The sequence below is a fragment of the Pteropus vampyrus genome, unplaced genomic scaffold (genome assembly GCF_000151845.1).
Source record: "Pteropus vampyrus isolate Shadow unplaced genomic scaffold, Pvam_2.0 Scaffold39, whole genome shotgun sequence".
In the NCBI taxonomy this organism is placed as follows: domain Eukaryota; kingdom Metazoa; phylum Chordata; class Mammalia; order Chiroptera; family Pteropodidae; genus Pteropus; species Pteropus vampyrus.
Window position 1 is genome coordinate 3,530,508 of NW_011888820.1, and position 20,848 is coordinate 3,551,355.

At 33.1% G+C, this 20,848-nt stretch overlaps 1 protein-coding gene across 2 annotated transcripts in view; it reads left to right on the plus strand.

Annotated features, from left to right (window-relative positions):
• The window catches only part of DMXL1 (Dmx like 1), a 121,779-nt gene that overhangs the window by 33,127 nt on the left and 67,804 nt on the right, over positions 1-20,848 (plus strand). For both annotated transcript variants that reach the window (XM_011358269.2, XM_011358270.2), the window contains exons 8-18: positions 2,614-2,803; positions 4,014-4,182; positions 6,922-7,134; positions 9,254-9,507; positions 9,614-10,298; positions 10,386-10,507; positions 12,922-13,011; positions 13,092-13,194; positions 15,447-15,566; positions 15,844-16,065; positions 18,891-20,576. In XM_011358269.2, the coding sequence (XP_011356571.1) occupies positions 2,614-2,803; positions 4,014-4,182; positions 6,922-7,134; positions 9,254-9,507; positions 9,614-10,298; positions 10,386-10,507; positions 12,922-13,011; positions 13,092-13,194; positions 15,447-15,566; positions 15,844-16,065; positions 18,891-20,576 (3,854 nt within the window). The remainder of the gene's footprint in view (positions 1-2,613; positions 2,804-4,013; positions 4,183-6,921; positions 7,135-9,253; positions 9,508-9,613; positions 10,299-10,385; positions 10,508-12,921; positions 13,012-13,091; positions 13,195-15,446; positions 15,567-15,843; positions 16,066-18,890; positions 20,577-20,848) is intronic.

A 20,848-nucleotide genomic window follows, 5' to 3' on the forward strand; every position in this document is an offset into this window, starting at 1 on the left:
TAGAACTATCTAAAGATTACATCGTACATCATTTCAGAGGCTGATTTCTTGTGATTTATCCATGTGTTTTCATTTGTTGATGGTTAGGCTACCAGAGCACTAAAAAAGAGGCTTATAAAGTATTGTTATCTTTTGAGAGAGGACAGTCACATCTGCTCCTGATCTAGTTCACTCAGTATTGGGAAAAGTGGTCACAGTGGAGGCAGAGGCAGTTGACTTAAATTGGGCCATTACAAATTCCTGATAACAGTAATAAGGCATATCAGTTTGTTTTCTATCTGTGTTCATTTTATCTGTTATCAACTAAATTCTGCAGCATGGGGAACTGCGATATAGAACTATAATTTTCTGTTAGTTATGATATCTTTTAGAGTTCTCCAGAATTTCACTTTTGGATCCATGTCATTTAAAAACCAGCTAATCCCCCTGAACTCTGTTTTCAGTTTTGTTTCACCAACTGCCTACTGCCTGCAGGTATATAGTGGGAAGGCTGACTCTTTTTTATGAGAATGAGAGAGATGCCATAAAAGACTATTGCTCTTTCTGATATAGCATCTTCACTGGTTCATACAGGTAGTTTCCCCCCACACCCCCCACATAAAATTAAGATGCTCAACAAAATGATAATACTTACACAAGGGACTGTTGGCTTGAGAGAGAAGAATGGAGATGTGTTTGTAATAAACATATACTTCTTTACTAATTAAAAATTGCTGATTGTAGGACAGGTTGGGAGATTTGGTTATATCCTCCAAAAACCTCCAAAAGATGGTTCTAGATAACTAGTTTCAAAACTGTCTTGGTCTGTTGTTACATCAAGATAGGACAGGTGTTGTAGACACCTATCACATGGTTGCCTTCTATAAGATTATACCTTTTTTTGACAGAGAAGAGAGGGAGAGGGCTATACCTGAATGATATACCATTGAAGAGAAAATAAGATACTCTGATAAAGTGAGAAAGGGAGTTATTGCCAGAGAAATGCCTCAAACAGATCAGAGTATTTCTTCCCTCTGCTTATATTACCTGCCAGCTATTTATTCTGACTGTCTGTAAGGCCTGGTATCCTAATGAAAGTCACATGGGGCCATCCACACTCTAGTGATAAAGCCCTCTCCATGCTTCTGAGTTGTATACCTTTCTTACTTACTTTGTTGGTCTTACCTAAGTACTTATGTCTTTTCAGATTGCTGTCTATTCAGCCCCTTAGTCTCCTACCTTTTGCTCTTCCTTTATAAGCCTTCCATTCTTCCAGTTACTGATTGGCACTATGAATCTTGAATTTTTCATATTGCATTTTGATGTATTTGCTCTTGCTTCTATTTGCTTACTTAAAATCTCATTGCCAGTGCCTGTGTGTGTGAATTTACTAGAGAGAAACTAGGAGAAGGGCAGAAGGGACTAGAGAAAAAAGAGGGAGAAAAAAATGAAGGTGATGGGATAGGCATGAGGATGGGGAAAGGGAAGAGAAACAGAGTTTGGAAAGGAAAAAAGGAGCAGCCTTAGGAAGTGGGGAGGTGAGAAACAGAGGAGAGGTGATAAGTGAGAGTAGTGTGGAGATGTTGAGAAGCAGAAAATTAAGGGAGAGAAGCCCAGACAGTGGGTGGCAAGGGAGTAGATAGAAAAAGAAGGGAAAGGAGATGGGAAGGAGAGAGGTGAGAAAACAGAGGAAAGCTGAAGAGGAGAACAACCAAGACAAAACATGTTCTTAATTTTCTTCCTCTTTGCTGTTGTTCTTTTTTTCATCAAGTAGATATGTTTAACAAAGTGACTGCTACAGAATATTTTGATTTTTTGTTTGTTTAACTTACTGAGTTACTTGATAGAAGCCTTCTATTGATTGTTCATTTCTAATCCCATATGTTTGAGTGTCTATTACAGGATATTTTGACTTCTTTTCTTTTTTTTCTTTTTTTTCTAAATTTGCTGAGTTTCCTTGATAGGAGGTAGTCTTTCTTGATAGGGTTTTAACCTTTGAACTCTTGATGCTTATTGAGTTTATTAATATATGTGTAATTAGTTTTGCTTTTTTTCTGTGGGGTGGCAAGACAGTAAATTCACTGAAAGACAAGAATGACTAAGGAAGGAGGTGGCCATCACCTATTTAATCATGGATTTTCTATTCTTGTACTTCACTGCTTTTGGAATATGTTAAGTAAGGAGAGAATAAGTGTACTAAATAGATAATATAGCTTGTTAGTGACCAGTGTGCAAGTGCCTTTATAGGAAGTAAAAAGAAAGCATTGTGAAATAATTCAAATAACCATCCACTGAATAAAGCAAGAAAATTTAATAGATACAGGTTTTTTCCTTGCTTATTAACTGAAAGATTATGACATAATTTCAATTTTTATTCTTTAGATGTAAGGAGAATCTTAGTTTATTGAAACCAGAACTACCAAATTCTAGGCAGAAAAAAAAATAGGTTAGCAAGCATTTTATGTATGAAATCAAATACCCACTCAATTATAATGGTTTTGACTAAGTACATTACATAAATATATATTGATGTTTTCTTCATCAGTACCTTAGTGTGTGCATTTTAGAAATATTGTAGAATGTGATACTGTGTGACATTTATATTTTTGCTTCCAACATTTTTCTATTCCTTAGGGCTTCTGTATGTAACGTACTTTTGACTTGCTGCAAAGATAATGTGTGTCGTCTTTGGGTAGAGACATTTTTACCAAATGATTGTTTGCTATATGGAGGTGACAGCAACCATTGGACTGAACCAATTAATTTGACAAATAACTTTGAAAGAAATGCTTCCAGCAAAGAACGAGTTCAAAACACTTTAGATGTGAGTGTTTTTGTTAGATGTTCTTTTCTACAAGTTTTAAAACCTTTTATATATTGCCTTTTTAATAACATTGTCTGTAATTGATATTTAAAGTAATTTTCAGTTTTATTTGTTTCAAAAATATTCTTAAATTTTTGTCTAGAACAAAAAACTACTTATAATGATGAAGTTAATCTTAGGTTAACTGATAATAAAAGGATGCATACACTTGTCTTAGCTAAAATAACATAAATTAAAATCTGAGAATGCAAAGATGAGACTGTAAAATGTTATTTTTTCTTTAGAATATTATGGTGTTTTGTCCTGTCTTAATTACAGGAATGATTAATTTATCAGATTCTGTTCTACATTTGTTACTTTTAGAACTCCCCAGAACTTGGAGTATTTACTGAATAATGTGGAAAGTAAAAGTCAATTTTTGATATTTGTACTAATTGAACATAGACCAGTAGTACAAATTATTATTATTGTTTTCTTAGTATTGAAAAGAGAAAGTAATCTAAAAATGATTTATCTTTGAATGCTTAGTACAATTATGGAACAAGTACTTTTCAAATTTATGTAGTGTTCTGATGGCTCAGAATATAATTAAATATATAATGCATGGAGATTCAACAGCCGATAGAATAGTTATGTGTAATAATAGTTGAAAAAGTCCTTTACTAAGAATCTGAAGATTCTTGTCTGCTTTTAGGTGACCTTGGGTTCTGTATAAACTATTTTATCATATGAAATATGAGAATAACAATATTTGCAATGTCTGCTTTATGTGTCAAATGAGATGATCTCCAAAAATGCTTTGTAAATTATGAAATACCACTCTACTTTATTATGACAATATTATCTAATGTTTGTGGTCATAGAGAGTAAGCTGTGGATACAAAGAGGACAGTATACATAGAAACATTGTTGTCCATAGACACATTATTGTAATTTTTTTTTTAGTTCAGGAAATTAATAGAAAAGTAGACCAAATAAAAATTGTAGTGTATTGTGTGATGGTTAAAAGAAGCATCTGGCAGTTTGAGTTCTAAGCTTCTTTAGGTTTCAAATTTGATGCACAAAAATACTGAAAGATATTTGTACATATAAACTTATCTGAAGTAGAATAGCTGTAATGTCTAACAGTCACTGTGTTACCTACACATATACTTGTACATCTATTCTTATGACAATAAAGGCATTAGTTTTACTTTGTTAATTCACACAGGTAAATCTGAGACATTTTCGTAGAGGTCAGAGGAGATCACTTGCACTTGTAGCACATACTGGATACCTGCCACATCAGCAAGATCCTCATCACGTCCACCGGAATTCTCCACTGCATGCCAATGCACTTTGCCACTTTCATATTGCAGCCAGCATAAACCCAGCTACAGGTAATAAAGCATTGTTCAAAATATGTTTTGAAATTGAGTAGATCGATTTTATAACAAATAAGTTATACTTTTAATTTATAAATAGATGAAAAATTGGAGATGACTTTCTTAGTTAACTTTTCATTATAACTAGCTCACTGGTTATATAAAAAGAGGTTTTTGTTTATTTGTTTGCTTTTGAAGGCTATGATTTGGTTTGTGATTTAATATCTTGATAAATCATTGAGATTCTTTATTAGTTTATTCAAAAGTTGAGATTTTAGCTAATCCTTAACAGAAGTTAACTCTGCAGAGTAGTATTTTATAATTATTGTATAGCTGTTAAAACTAATGAGTTTAGTACATGATCTTTAGAGCCATTTCAAAAATATGGCAGAAATATGTGGAACTTATAACTGGAAGAATTAAGAAACTTATCTCTATAGTTAAATATGTACTATTAGATTGACAGACCTAGAATATATGGATCTATTAATTTGAAGAATGAGTACTCATTATTTTAGTAATTAGTATCTGTGAGTTTAAAAACCAAGTGATCACAGGACATTTAAAGTGTAATCTTCGAATATTACTGGTAAAAAAATGAAAAACGATATTTGCATACATACTGCTATCTGTATAGAAAGTGAAAAGTAAAATCCTTTTTTCACCTGTATTCTGCCCTAATCCTCCCCAGAAGATAACCACTATTCATGAATTTTTGTATGTTTTGGGATATTCTTACATTTAGCATCACCTATTTCCATATAACACACTGGATTTACTGTATTGCATTTTTTAAACATAGTGATAAATATGGTCCATTAGTTACTTGAATCAAAGTGATAAGTGCTCTGATAAGGTAAAGTGTAGAGATACTGTGGTACAAATGATGAATATTTGCTGATTCTCTTAGCTTTGATTTGGTAGACACCAATGCCAGCTCTAAAAGAATCCTTGAGTGAAGAAAATATAAAGGGGAGAATATTGAATTATATGTATTAAAAAACATATATAGGCTTGGGAAATACTATTACCTTTATAAAAATATACATTGACAGATTATAATATCCAGAGGCAACTCTAAGGTCAGTAAAATAATTTTGAGTCTCTGCTGAGTAAAGGACAATATTTTAAGAATATAGAAAGCTTGAATTCCCACTTTAATGGAAAAAGTTGAGGGATTACAATAAAGGAAACCCTAAATTCCAATATAGCATCCTCTTGATTACCTTTCAATCAAGAAAGCTCTAAAACCTTTCTTTAGATTGTAGACCCCTAAGGAAAATCCATACATATAGAGTGAATCAAAGCAAAAGAACATTATTAGCAAGTAGATTAAACTCTATGGAGAATTCCCTTCCCAAAATTAGATCTGGCTGATCGATTTCTTGCTTAAGGCCCAGCTCTCAGATTGGGCTTCACTTATTTGTCCATCAAAAATAGAAATAGATACAGGAGAGGAGCTCATTAAGAGCATGTTCTCTCAGTTCTAGTTCTTATATCCTTTCCATGAAGATTTCTCATAAGAAATAACTGTAATCAAACTCTTTTTTTTTTTTTTTTTTAAATCAAATTCTTTAAGTGAGGTCAGTAGATAGAAGAAATGAGTTTCTTTTTAGCCGGAATGCTTCTGCCGAAAGCCAGCATTAGCCCCTCCTTCTTCTATACTTAACAACTAGGCCTGTGGTTTACTACAGGCATTGCTGATCTCTTTTGGGTTGAATATAAGTCAAAAATCAGGAAATCCTACCCATTAGGATTCTTGGGGGCACTCTCTCAATCCTTGGTATTATTGTGTATCTACCTAAGAACAATAGAAGTGACAGTTCAGTACCGCAGGGCTTTTATTGAGTGTTTATCTGTGCTAGTATAGGAACTGGAGATAGTGGTAGGAACTGGAGATACAATGGTGATCAAAACAGATTTGATCCTTGCTCTCATGAAGCGTATAATCAGTTTATATTTCCTTAATTCATTTCAGCCTTTACTGTTGAGCAGATAATAGCATGAGCTAGATATAGATTTGATTTAATATGATAGACAAATTTTTCTTCCCCTCTGTTAATTAAGGATTATCATTTGTCACAAACTACTCTGAATTTGTACTTCAATATACTCAATTTAGCAGTTATATCAAAAGTAATACCAGGGAACAATTTTTTTTTAGTTGAGTTGGTTTGTCTTGAATCCCTTTTTTTGAGTATCAGAAGGGAACCTTAGTTTGACTTTCCAAATTAAATCTTTATACTAATAAATAAGCATGTCTTATCTTAGAATTCTGTGGCTAGGTCATTAGAAAAGGTAAATGTCAGTCTACTATGAAAGTTGTTACTATTGAGATAAATCACTAGTTCCTTTGACATCATGATAATAGAATTTTTCATGGTAAAGTTAAAATATAAATGAAAAGTTTATGTATAAATTAAGACTTTTCTATTAAGATGTCTATAAATTATAGACATTTCTTCATGAGAATATTTTTTAGAATTAAAATATATGAATGTATATATGTTATACTATATGACCTAGAACATATAATTTTACCTCCTTTATAGTAGGTATGTTAAGTTTACCATTTAAGTGTATTATCATTAATAATTGCAGCAGACATTATGTTAGGAGTCTTATAGGTCAAATAAAATGTATTAACAGAGATTTAAAGATAAATATAATAGTCAATAATAAAATTATGAGACCTGGATGCTTTGTGTGCTAGAATGATAGAAATTCTAATTGTGTTTTTGTTGTTCTTCACAGACATTCCACTTCTTCCTTCTATTACATCTCTAAGTCTAAGTGAAAATGAAGAGCAGAGTGGACCTTTTGTGGTACACTGGCTAAACAATAAAGAATTGCATTTTACTTTGTCCATGGAAGTTTTTATACAGCAACTTAGAAAAAGTTTTGAACAACCATCTTCTGAGGCCAGTGTAGAAGACTCTAATCAGGCAGATGTAAAATCTGATGAAGGTAAAGCTTTAAGAAGGATAAAAAATGTAGAGTTTTGTTCAAAATAGTGAAGATTTTTAAATTAGGGTCAGAAATAAGCTTCAAAGTTGCAGGAGCATAATACAAATTTGGACTAGCTCATTTAATAATCCAGTGTAGATGTTCCTGTTCCGGGTAGCTTTCTTTCACATGATGATAGAGGGACTCGGGATTCTCCATCCTTATGCTTCTGCCAGCGTAGGGCCTTGCTACTTAAAGGACTATCTGTGACCATGCAGCATTGGCATTACCTGGGAACTTGTTAGAAATGCACAATCTCAGGTTCCACCCAGAGCTACTAAACAAAAATCCACAGTTTAATGAAATCCCCTGGTGATTTGTATGCACATTTGAGAAGCATTGCACTAGGGCCTTAAACTCCTCTTCATTTAGCCTTAGGTCGGAAGAGAGAGAGCAAAGAAGGTATAGCTGTTTCTCAACTTTCTTGACTCAGAATTGGCATATATCACTTTTATATGTTGAAAAGCACTAGTCATAGAACCCCTGTACTCCCTAACTGGATATCTATTCTTTATTAAAAACTAGGAAGCATGAATTTGTGGTAGGTAGTAAGCCATCTCTGCTACAGTTTGTGGTTCATAAATATTTTTGTTTTTAAAAAGTTTTGTTTAAATTACAAGATTATACATGCTCATTAGAAAAAAAAATCACACATACAAACAGGTATAAAGTTTCCATATTGTTAAGTTTGATGAGTATCCTTCAACACTTATTCTTTTCTATGCTCATACAAACTATATTTATAAACAGGCAATTTCTTTTTACAGTTCTGTGGGAGTTCATTTTTAATGAAAAATAGTGTTCTACAACTTGCTTTTTAAATTCAGTGACAGGAACTTTTCCATCAAATTTTTTTTTTTTTAATAGCTCCTGAGTATTCCACATGAAGAGAAAACTTTAGCATGTCCTCTATTGTCGGACATTTAAATAGATTTAAATAGTTTTCACTATATTGATAATGGTACAATGACACATCTTTTCATTTTGTGTGAATTTTTCTGTAATGCAAATTCCTAGATGTGGAATTACTAGAGTGTAAATATTTTAAATTTCAATAACTTCTGCCAAATTGCCCTCTAGAAATGTCTTACCAGGTTATATTCCCTCTAAGTATATCCAGATATCCAGTTTTTTGTTTTTTTGTTTTGTTTACATTTTTGTCACCACTGGATTATTTTATTATATTACTTTTTTTGCTAGTCGATATAGGGAAAATGACATCTGGTTTTACTTGGCATTTTCCTGAAGCAAATGAAACATAATGATTTAAGCCCTTCTGTGGTTTGCCTCTGTGCACTGTGCCTAAATTTCTATTGAGTTATTTTTCTTAGTGATAATATGTATGTCTTGACTAATTTTTAAAATCTGGTTAACAGTCTTAACATTTCTGTAGAGCCCCTTTTAATAAAATCTCTATATTCCTAAATAGTAGTAGGGGTTGGGAGTTTTGTAATAGAGGTCAGAATGTATATATTTAGCTGGATTAAGTTGGTATACAGTTTATTTTTAATTACCTTTGTGTTGAAGAAAATCTAGAAATTGGGCATTATAAATGTATTTCTTTAAAGTGGTTTCTTTAAGATGTCCTATCAGTTTCAAGTATATAGACTTAGAGGATCGCTAGTGTAGCACACTCAGGTTTTGATAAATCTGATATCGTGAAGAAAGTACAGATTACATTCTAGGAATATATTTTAAAAATTCAGCCCAGATTTATAGACCCAGTTTCAACTCCCTCATTTTACCATAAGCAAAACTAAGGTCCAGAAAAGTAGTGTGTCTTACTTCTCTGAATAGTTAATTGTGGTACATCTGGATTTAGAAACCAGTTTACCTGTTTTTCAGTCTCATATTAGTCCTACCAGTAATCCACTGACTCAGTCCTATAGGCTGTCTGATTACTGAGTTAACTCCAGTGGCCTTTTATTCCTGGAGCAAAGTTATTTTTAAAGGGAAGCCAATTTATTGTTTATATGAAAACTATTATATTTTTCATCTTGAATGCATTTATAAAGATATTTCTTGATTTATAGTAATAGCTTGATTATATTTACTTGGTTCATGAACCTTTTGCTTATAGAAATGGATAATGGTGTTGATGATCTGAAAATAAATCATGAAAAGAAGGAATTGAGTGGTGATAAAATGGTACCAAACTCAAGTTTTATACCATTACCATCAGCTGCCATTGATCATCAGATTGAAGTACTTCTGTCTGAATGGAGTAAAAATGCGGACATGCTTTTCAGTATTCATCCCATGGATGGCTCTTTGCTGGTTTGGCATGTGGATTGGCTGGATGAGTACCAGCCTGGTATGTTTCGTCAAGTACAGGTACTATTATTATGATTTCTGGACAGCTTCTTGTTAAATGTGGGTACTGTTTTGTAATGCTTCTTTATACGATTTCGTGTTCTAATGCTCACTTTCTTAATTCTAGGTGTCCTTTGTTTCCAGAATTCCTGTTGCTTTCCCTACAGGTGATGCGAACTCTCTCTGTAAAAGCATAGTGATGTATGCCTGTACCAAGAATGTTGACTTGGCTATTCAGCAAGGGAGACAAAAACCATCTAGCCTCACACGTTCCACATCGATGCTTATCTCTTCTGGTCACAGTAAATCAACTAATAGTTTAAAATTAAGTATTTTTACCCCTAATGTTATGATGATCTCAAAGCATGCTGATGGCTCTCTAAATCAGTGGCTAGTCAGTTTTGCCGAGGAATCTGCTTTTTCTACAGTTCTCAGTATTTCCCACAAATCCAGATATTGTGGTCATCGTTTTCATCTTAATGATTTAGCTTGCCACTCAGTATTACCATTATTGTTGACAACATCACACCATAATGCATTAAGGACACCAGACGTGGATAACCAAAAACAAGCTTATGTTGCTGTAAATATTGAAGAATGTTCTTTGGCACAACAGAGTAAAAGCACTGTTGACATGGCATTTCAGGATCCTAATGCAGTTTATAGTGAGCTTATTCTTTGGAGAGTTGATCCAGTTGGGCCATTGTCTTTTTCTGGAGGTGTTTCTGAGCTTGCCCGGATTAATTCTCTTCATGTTTCTGCATTTTCCAATGTGGCATGGCTGCCCACTCTTATCCCCAGTTTCTGTCTAGGTAAGCATTCTGATTTTTATTTAATAAATTTAGATTTTCTGACATTGCTTGAGGATTAAATTTTAAATGTTCGTAAATACTTTGTAGGGGCATACTGCAACTCTCCTAGTGCATGCTTTGTAGCAAGTGATGGACAATATCTAAGATTATATGAAGCAGTTATTGATGCCAAGAAACTTCTATATGAGCTTTCCAATCCTGAAATTTCTGTAAGTAAATGGCTTTTAAAAATATGTGTGTGCGTGTGTATAATGTTTTTCAGATACTTTATACTTATTGGGCATGTTCTATAATTGCGACATATAATTTTGTAATAAACGTGTATGCTTTTTAATTTTACTTCTTCGTAAATACATTGTACTGTTACAGTGATTTGAAGTTCCTTTAAAAAGAAATCATTTCTTTCATTCATTCCAGAAGTAGTTTGGTATCACATAATGTGTGTTTCTGTAATACTTTTTGGTCGGAGATAAATGGGAACTAATGAAAGTATAATATAGAAATTATTAGTTTATCTGCAGTTTTTTTTTTTTTTCTAGATAAGGGGAGCTGAAATAACAGGAGTGGAATTTTAATCTTAACGGAGAAAGAAAAAAGGTCTCACTTTGGTTGTAATACAGGCAGGAGTCCTTTCAACACATTGCAGAGCTTTTGTTTTAGAACCAGCAGTACTTCTTCTTGTGCCCAACTAATAGCAGTCCACCACCTGCATTATTTCAGCACCTCCAGAGAGTCAGCATTTCCGCCTTTTTTGTTTTGGTGTATTAAAATATCCCCTGAGGTAACCTTCAGCCATACTGAGCTTCCTATTTAGGAGAGTCAAGCCATCTCCTCAGCTACCAGTTAATGCTTTTTTTAATGCTCTGGTTACAGAATTGCATAGGTATCAATGGTCTGCTCCAATCCTGTTTTATTCATAAGTTATTTTTAATGCATAGTTTTTCGGAAAACAAACTTTTTCAAAATACGTATATAGCATTATGGTAGGATCACTACTATAGTAGTGAGAGCCTTTTATTTTTCAGGAATTGTTTTAAGTGCTGAGAATTTAGATGTGAACAAAAGAGACAAAAATCTGAGCTTACAATGTAATGAAGAGATACCGTGAGGAAGGTAAAAATATATTAGTAAATACTGTGGAGAGAAACAGTGTAGCTAAAGTGGTAGGGAGTGCCAAGTGAGGTACTGGTCAGAGAAAGCCTCACGAAAAAGGGACATTTGAGTTAAGACCTGATGTAGACGATGGAGCTAGTATGTGAATATTTAGAGGAAGAATATTACAGTGCCAAAGTCCTGAGGCCAGAATATGTTTGGTATGTAAAGGAGCAGCATGGAAACCACGTGGCTGGAGCAGAGTAAGTGAGGTAGAAGGAGAATAGTTAGGAATGAGTCAGAAATTAGCTTGGACAGATCATAGAAGGCCCCGTAGGCTGTTATGGTAACTTTGGTTTTTACTCTGGAATAACATAGAAACCATTGAAGAAAGTGACAGAGTGATATGATCTCACTTTGATTTTAAAAGGATCACTCTGGTTGCTACATAGATTAGACATGAGAAGCAAAAGTGGAATCAGACTAATTCAGGAAGCTATTATAATCTAGAAGAAAGTCAAAGGATCTTGGAATGTTAGCAAGTAGTAGTGATAAAGACGATAGGAATTGGTCAATTCTGGATGTGTTTTGAACATCAAATAGTCAAGATTGGACTGTACATGAGATTTGTGTGAGAAAAAGAAAATGACTCCTAAGGTTTATGGCTTAGCACTATGAAGAGTAGAATTGCTTTGAGATGAGAAGAATGTTTAAGTAGAGAGATTTTGAGGAGCAAGAGGATTCAATAGCCTGGCTTTGCACATTAATTTCAAGGTGCCTGTTTGACATCTGAGAGATCCAGTAGGCTAGTCTCTGGAGTTTAGAGGAAGATTGGTCTGAAGATATAAAATAAGTAGTTGTCACAATACGAGTTTAAAGTTGTGGAGCTGGATGAGATCACTGAGGGAGAGAATAGAGTTGGAAAGTAGAAGTGATAGAAGGATTGGACCTTGGGGCATTCCACTATTAAAAAGGGATGAGTATAGTGTATAATGAAACCAAGTGAAGAAAATTATTTCAAGGAGAAGAGAGTGAGCACCAAGATCAAATGCTGCTGTTAATCAAGTATGGTGAAGATTGAATTTAACAATGTGACCTTGATAAGAACAGTCAGGACATAAGTGGCTCCAGAAATCAGCATATATAAACAGTATATCAACTTCTTTCTTTAGCTCCATCCTTCTTACCTCAAAATCAATGCTTATAAAAGCATTGATTCTTAGAACATTTCTTTGAGATTAAAGTAAGTTTTTCACATTTATGAATATAAAATACTTTTTCCCCCTTACAATAACCAAGCATTGCTTTTGTTTTCTCTGCACCAGCTGACCTGTAATTCTTATTTATTCCCTTGTAATTCCCTAGTAAGATCAAGTACTAGAATGTTTATAATGAAAGAGACTTGTGAACTTATTTAGCCCCACTTGAACATATTATTGAACTGTTATGACTGAAATTTCACATTATTTATTATTAATTATTTTTAATTTGATTGTTTAATAAAGGAGATATTAATTTTTTTAAAAAACAGAAATATGTTGGCGAAGTGTTTAGCATCGTAAGTCAACAGTCAACAGCCAGACCAGGATGCATTATTGCATTAGATCCCATTACCAAACTTGTAAGTATTATTTTTCTTGCTACTTTGCATTAGGTAAATAACATATATGTCAACTTATGTTGCTGTTTATTTACATTCAGCAAGGCAAAAAAACCCAGCTGCTTCATGTTTTTCAAGAAGACTTCATTTTGAATAACTTCGAGAAGAAAAGTCTGGGAAAAGACAAAATATTATTGGATGAAGGTAAAGAAGAATTTTTATGTTATAAGAAATATTCTGTAGAGTATGTTAGGCAGTTAAAAAAGATAAATTGATATATTTCATATCACCTATTTGAAGTTAAAATTTTCCTGTGTAGGTTCGTGAAATGATTTTTCATAAATATCAGTATCTTTTTATTCTAACCGGGAAAGAAACATGAAAAATTTAAAAGGATTATTCAATTTTGTTTTTTAAAAAGCATAATAGGAATTTTTTTGTCATTAATGCATGAGTGCTCTTTGCATGGATGGGATCCTGTCCTAACAATCTAGATAGTATGGACACCTGACCTTTTAGAAATCTACAATTTTAAGCAGTTGCTTAAAACTTCAAATTATAATTTAAAGACTAAGTTTCTTAATACTTTTATAATGAAACAGTTTAAAATATTATATTAAACTCCTCCACCCAATATTAGCTGCTTATTTTGCATAAAGGAAAACAGAGCAAAATAAAGTTAAAATCTCTTGGTCATTACTTTCAATTACAGAGCCAAACCAACTCAAAAATGACTTTCCTTATAGTGTGCACCTGTTGTTTTAAAAGTCAGTTATCAAGCCTCAAGTACCACATTTTGTGTTTGTTCTAGATTATTTTTCTTCTTTTGTACATTGCTTGCCTTTTTTCATTTTTCTTTTTTGAGAAGTATTTCTTCAAGTTCTGCATTTTTATGTTGAATGTCTAATTTCTTAGCACTGCTTTCACTTATTCTGTCATTTTTCCTAAGAATTCATGAACTATGCAAAAACACTTATAGTGCTTTTGTAACTTCTGAATATAAGGATGGAAAGATGCTTTAAAAATGGGAAATAAAGGTATCAAGTACAGGATAAAGAGTTATTTATATTAACAAAATGTTCATTGTTTTTCTTATTAAAGTATTAATAAGAATGTTAGTGTTAACAATCCAAATCTCTTTAAAACTTTTTAAAGAAGTTGCTCTTCTATGCTTAAGGTTGAGTTTTGCTATAATCTTCATCTTTTCTAGCATTTTCTTTTTTGTGATTTTTCAATTTTTAACATTTTTTTTTTCTCTTTAAGACAAGTATTTTTTCTAGTTTTTCTTAAAATATTCAGGAATATCTTACTGACTTTTATACAAGAACGATTATTAACAGAGTTTTCCAGAACATATCCAAGAAGTTATGTTTTCATTTTATTTTACTTTAACGTCAAGAAGAGAAGAAATGTTTTACAGATGTTTTTATTATTGGTGCATTTTTTCTTGTTAGTAAAATTATCAGAAATAAATTGATTTCTGTTCTTTTTTTCTTTTGTATAATCTCTTATCCTTTCCTTTCTCTTAATTCTTATCATTTAAATGCCCAATTTATTCACAACACATTACCAAAGTTATCTTTTCATTTAGTATCTAATTTTGGTTATCTTTCTTTCCTAGGGTTCCTTTGAAAACTTTTTTCCTGTGCAAATTTAAAAGGACAAAAAGATTACACTCTAATGATAGTTGCTCTCTGATTTTTTTATATGTTCTGTGATTTATATAATCATATGGTGATTTATATAATTTATATAATGTAATTTTTCTTTACATAATTTTGTACATAATGAAGACTAGCTTATAATTTAAAAAGGCTTGGATTAAAAGCTTGGATTAAAAACTTAAAATTTTTAAAAGTTTTTTTCAGGGAATAATGTACCACTTATTTTGTGATATATTTTAGATAGATGCATTTTCTTTTTAAGTTTAGAATAACTTACGTGCTGCTTAAATTATGCAATTTTGACTAAGAAAAATTTTCTTGAATAATACATTATGTAATGAATACTTATATTTTGGTCCTTAGATAACTTTCATTAATAGGTCATTTCATTACAAAACTTATTTACTTCAAAATATGTTTGGCAACACAATTTTCATCATGAGATGTTGACTTAAAGTATCTATCTCATAGTTCTGATCTGTTCAGGAATTTTCTACTTAATATGGTCCAACTTATGTGAACATTATATTATATTAGATGGCTGTAATATGTGATTTTTTAAAGCATATCAATTCAAAAATGAAATTTAAGCATAGCATATTTGTAAAAATTTTAAGTTAATACAAATTCATGTGATAAAGAAGTTGCTTACATTCTGTAATTCCAGTTTGTATTTGGAACTTTAGATATGAGTTTTGATTTTTTTTAAAATTATTGTTTTGACTTGGTATATGTAATAAATTGTCTCATTTATGCATGTAAGTAGTGAAAAAATATTATTAATACCTCCAGGCAGCTCACCTAATGGATTTTCTGAAAAATTCTACCTAATTGTAATAGAGTGCACTCAAGACAACCGTTCATTGTTACACATGTGGAATTTACATTTAAAATCTATTCCTGTTTCATTGGGTGAGTCTTGTCTTTTCTGAACTTTAAGTAGGTTTATATTAACATTATATATAGTTAGATAGTTCAGTGCATATTGTTAAAGCTGTTCTTATTAAGTGATAATATAGTTTATTCAGCTAATTAAAAAACAATGATTTTCTGATTTTGTTATAAAGAATCATATTAATATGTTTACTTTATCTTTTATAAGATAGTTTTGGATTATGAAATGTAACAATTGTAATGTTTATAGGTTTCCCCCAACTCCCCTTGGTTTTCGGTTCTTATGTTTTTATAGATGAAAAAGTAGATACCAAAATATCTGAAGCAGTTTGGCAGCCAGAAGAACATTATTCTTCTTCTCCAGAGAAGATCCTGTCTCCTTTTTCACAGAAGTATCAGGCTTGCAGAGCAAATCTCCAGAGTACCAGCAAACTGACTTTGTCTTCAGAAATGGTTTATAGCCAAGAGTTGCATTTGCCAGAAGGAGTTGAGATAATAAGTGTGAAGCCATCAGCAGGTTCGTAAATTTTGTGAAAAGAGACTAAACAAACTTTGTAATCCAAGAGTGTTCACTAGGTATTTAAAAATCGATGAAGTACCTCTTTTTAAATCCACACAGAAGCAGAAATGAAAAGAATATCTTATTCCTATATTGAAAACTTAAATTTTTAATTGTTTTCAGATTACTCTGACCTGTCAGCTAGTAATAGTCTTAAATATTGATTTCTAAACTAAAAAATTTTTAAATCCTTTTGTGAAGACAAAGTGTGGAGATAGTAATGTTGCACCTTATTTGCCCAGAGCCATATGCTGTGAAAGGTTCTGAGTTGTGGTTGCTGGTATATATACTTATCATCTTAGGGCATTGGTTCTCAAAATGTGATCCCTGGATGAGCAGCATCAGCATTACCTGGAAACTTGTTGGAGATCAAAATTCTTGGGCTGTACTCTTGACTTACTGAATGGCAACCTCTGGAGTCTGTCTTCACAAGCCTTCCAGGTGATTCTAATGCACACAGAAGATAAAGAACCACTGTCCTAGGGCAGCAGTCCTCAACTTTTTTGACACCAGAGACTGGTTCTCTTATGAGAATCTAATGTCTGATGATCTGAGGTAGAGCTGAGGCAGTGATGCGAGTGCTGGCGAGCAGCTGCCAACCCAGATGAAGCTTCGCTCTCCCTTGCTCACCTCTCACCTCCTGCTGTGCGGCCTGGTTCCTAACAGGCCATGGACTTGTAACAATTCGTATCCTGGGGATTAGGGACCCCTGTTCAAGGATATCAAGGAAACCAAGACAAAATTCATCTTCTTATCACTCAATTTTTCCATTTTCATAGTCAAAGTGTGGGTTTTGGTCTTTTCTACTTCTCTCTCATTTTTTTTTAACTGGTTACTTTGATTGCTTTTCACTTTGCCACATTGTTATCTTTTCTAATTGGTAAAGTTAGCAAGAGTAGATGTATTAACAGTGTTCAGATAATACTTGTATTCTACTTTGTATATTTTAATAAAAGAGGCATATGTGCAAGGAAAGTTAAAGTTTAAAAAAGAATGACTTTTGCATTGACACACTTTTTAAGAGCTATTGTCTTTAGCCAGAACAGTATGATCTTCACTACTGCATTCCAATTAAAATAATATGGCAAATGTAAGAGAAACTGAATATTTCTAAAAACAACCCTCTTATTTAACTTGGCCCAAGTTGAGTTTAGAAGAAGAAAAGAAGTTCTAAGGAAAAAGAAGAAATTTGGTTTTTTGGCAAAACAGTAGCATATGGTACAGTAGTTCCCCCTTATCATTGGAGGATAAGTTCCAAATTACTAGTGGCTGCTTGAAACCGAGGATAATACCAAACCCTGTATATGCTATGTTTTTTCCTATACAGATATACCTTTTCACTTAAAGTGCTTTACAGCTTCTCTTTGGCGTATCTGAATTGCCAGCATCACTACTCTTGGGCTTTGAGGCCATTATTAAGATAAGAGTTACTTGAACATAAGCATTGTGATACTACAACAGTCCATCTGATAACAGAGATGGCTACTAAGTGACCAAGTGTGGCTCCATTGGACAAAGGGATTATTCATGTCCTGGGTGAGACGGATGAAAATGGACAATGTAAGATTTCATCCTGCTACTTAGAACAACATGCAATTGAAAACTTATGAATTGTTTATTTTTGGAATTTTCCATTTACTATTTTTGAACTGCAATTGACCGTGGATAATTGAAACCATGGAAAATGAACTGCAGATAAGGGGGAACTACTGTAAAAGTTTTATTCCTAGTCTTAAGAATTTTTTTTTAATCCAGGCTTTTGGGAAGGATAAGCTCTTTATTCTCTGTTCAGCTTATAGAAACCAACATACAATGCTAATTGTGTCCTTTTGCAATATTGCTATATTCCTTGAAGAGTTTAAAAAAAATTTATTACCATTATGTTGAAATATGCTTTTAAAAGATGATAAATGTTCAGTATAACATTTCTTATAATTAGTAGTTTATGTTGAATAGCTTAGGGCGGATTGGCAATACTTACCTGTTTTATAAACAAGTTTGAGTGGATCATAGCAACACATATTCGTTTGCTTTTGTGTATGGCTACTTTTGTTCTACAATGGCAAAGTTGAGTAGCTGCAACAGAGAACCTGTGGCTAGCAAAGCCTAAAATAGTTATTACTATCTCACCCTTTAAGAAAAAGTTTGCTGACCCCTGGTTTAGGAAATTAAGAGTATATAGTTACACTGAGTCCAAGAAAACGTTATGTCTCACTTTTTCAGCATCAGTTATAACAAATACTCTTTAATCATTGAGGGCCCATTTAGTACTTAGGTAAGCATGGCCAATTCCAAAAAATGTGTTGAAAAATAAGGAGAAGGAGCCACGAATGTATTTTTAAATGTATTTTTAAAATGTATTTATGTCTTTAAAATGAGATTTACAATAATATATAAAACTAACAAAGAGTTGTGAAAAGAATATTGGGTTGAGATTCAGGAAAAGAATTTAGGTTTTCTAATTCTTCCTTAGTCTAGCTGTTTGATTTAGGCATAAGATACTTAACACATTTGATTGAGGGTCTTTGCCTGTAAAATGCAAGAATTGAGGTAAATTATCTCAGAATTCTCTTTCAGCTCTATATTTTGGTAATACTGTCCTTTTTATATGTCTTCTTGATGTTATTAAAAACTTCTTACTGATCTTGCTGACCCTTATACTAAATATAGACTGTTACGTTGTTTACAGTAACATGTTAACAGTAACATGTACTAAAACCTTTAGTACATGAAAATATTAATATTTAACCAAATTTGACATTTTGTTAATGGATTATTTTTAGGTCATTTGAGTTCTTCTTCCATATATCCTATATGCAGCGCTCCCTACTTATTGGCAACTTCATGCTCAGATGAGAAAGTAAGATTCTGGAGATGCAGAGTAACAGATGGAGAATCTGCCACATCAAAGAATGGGAAAATGGATCTTGTATATATTTGGGAAGAATGGCCATTACTTATTGAAGATGGACTTCAGAGCATTAGTAGTATAACTGTACCTGGTAGGCCTATAGAAGTTAGCTGTGCACACACAAATCGTTTAGCAGTAGCATATAAGCAGCCTGCATCTAATAGTAGATCTTCTCAGGACTTTGTTATGCATGTAAGTATATTTGAATGTGAGTCTACAGGAGGTTCATGTTGGGTCCTTGAACAGACAATTCATTTAGATGAGTTAAATACAGTGTTGGATTCTGGGATTAGCATTGACAGCAATTTAGTGGCCTATAATAAACAAGAAGTATATTTATCCAATAAAGATAGTATAACATCAAACATAAGGCATTTGGTTCACTTAGATTGGATGTCTAGAGAAGATGGTTCTCATATCTTGACCGTAGGAATTGGATCAAAACTTTTTATGTATGGACCTCTGGCTGGGAAGGTACAAGAAGAGACTGGTAAGGAAAGCCTGGCATTTCCTCTCTGGGAGAGTACAAAAGTTGTGCCTCTTTCTAAATTTGTACTTTTACGAAGTGTAGATTTGGTTTCTTCTGTAGAAGGCTTTCCACCTTTTCCTGTTTCTTTATCATGGGTCCGGGATGGCATCCTGGTGGTAGGAATGGATTGTGAAATGCATGTATATTCCCAGTGGCAGCCATCTTCTAAACAAGAACCTGTTATAACAGATTCGTACAATGGGAGCACTCCATCTATAATAAGTTTAATAAAACAGAGTAACTCATCAAATTCTGGATTACATCCTCCAAAGAAAACTCTGACTCGATCCATGACCAGTCTTGCACAGAAAATTTGTGGAAAGAAAACTGCATTTGATCCTTCTGTGGACATGGAGGATTCAGGTCTTTTTGAAGCAGCTCATGTTCTTTCCCCAACTTTACCTCAGTACCACCCCTTGCAGCTTTTGGAACTCATGGATCTTGGTAAAGTTCGAAGAGCAAAGGCCATCTTGTCGCATCTTGTCAAGTGCATTGCTGGAGAAGTTGTGGCTCTGAATGAGGCTGAGTCCAATCATGAGCGCCGCCTTAGGTCTCTCACTATCAGTGCTAGTGGAAGCACTACCAGAGACCCCCAGGCATTCAACAAGAGTGAAAATACAGATTACACAGAAATAGATTCTGTCCCTCCACTTCCTCTATATGCCTTACTTGCAGCAGATGATGATAGCTATTACTCATCTTTAGAGAAATCTAGTAATCAGAGTACCTTAAATAACTCAAACCAGTTGGCAAAAGAAAGTTATGATGAACTGTTTCAGACCTCAACTTTAATGACTGATAGTTATGTGTTAGAGACAGATGAAGAAAATACAAAGCCCAAGGTTATTGACCTTTCACAGTACAGTCCAACTTACTTTGGTCCTGAGCATGCTCAGGTTCTTTCTGGCCACTTACTTCATTCTAGTTTACCAGGACTCAGCAGGATGGAGCAGATGTCTTTAATGGCCTTAGCAGACACAATCGCAACTACCAGCACTGATATTGGAGAAAGCAGAGACAGAAGCCAAGGTAAAATTGGGTATAGGACTAGAGGAAAAACTGATGATATTTTGACTTATTTACATAGAAAAAAATTAAACTTTTATAAAAATGATGCTCATGAAGGTTTTTGCTGACTTCACAATAGTTTTTGCTTGAATGTATGCTATTCTATAAATCACAGTCTCTGAGAAATTATATAAATATTCTTTATGCCAGTCATTTTAATTTTTACCTAATTGTCTCCTTAATAGTGTTAAAGATCCAGCTGTATCCCTGAGTTTAGCAAAAGTTAACATTCT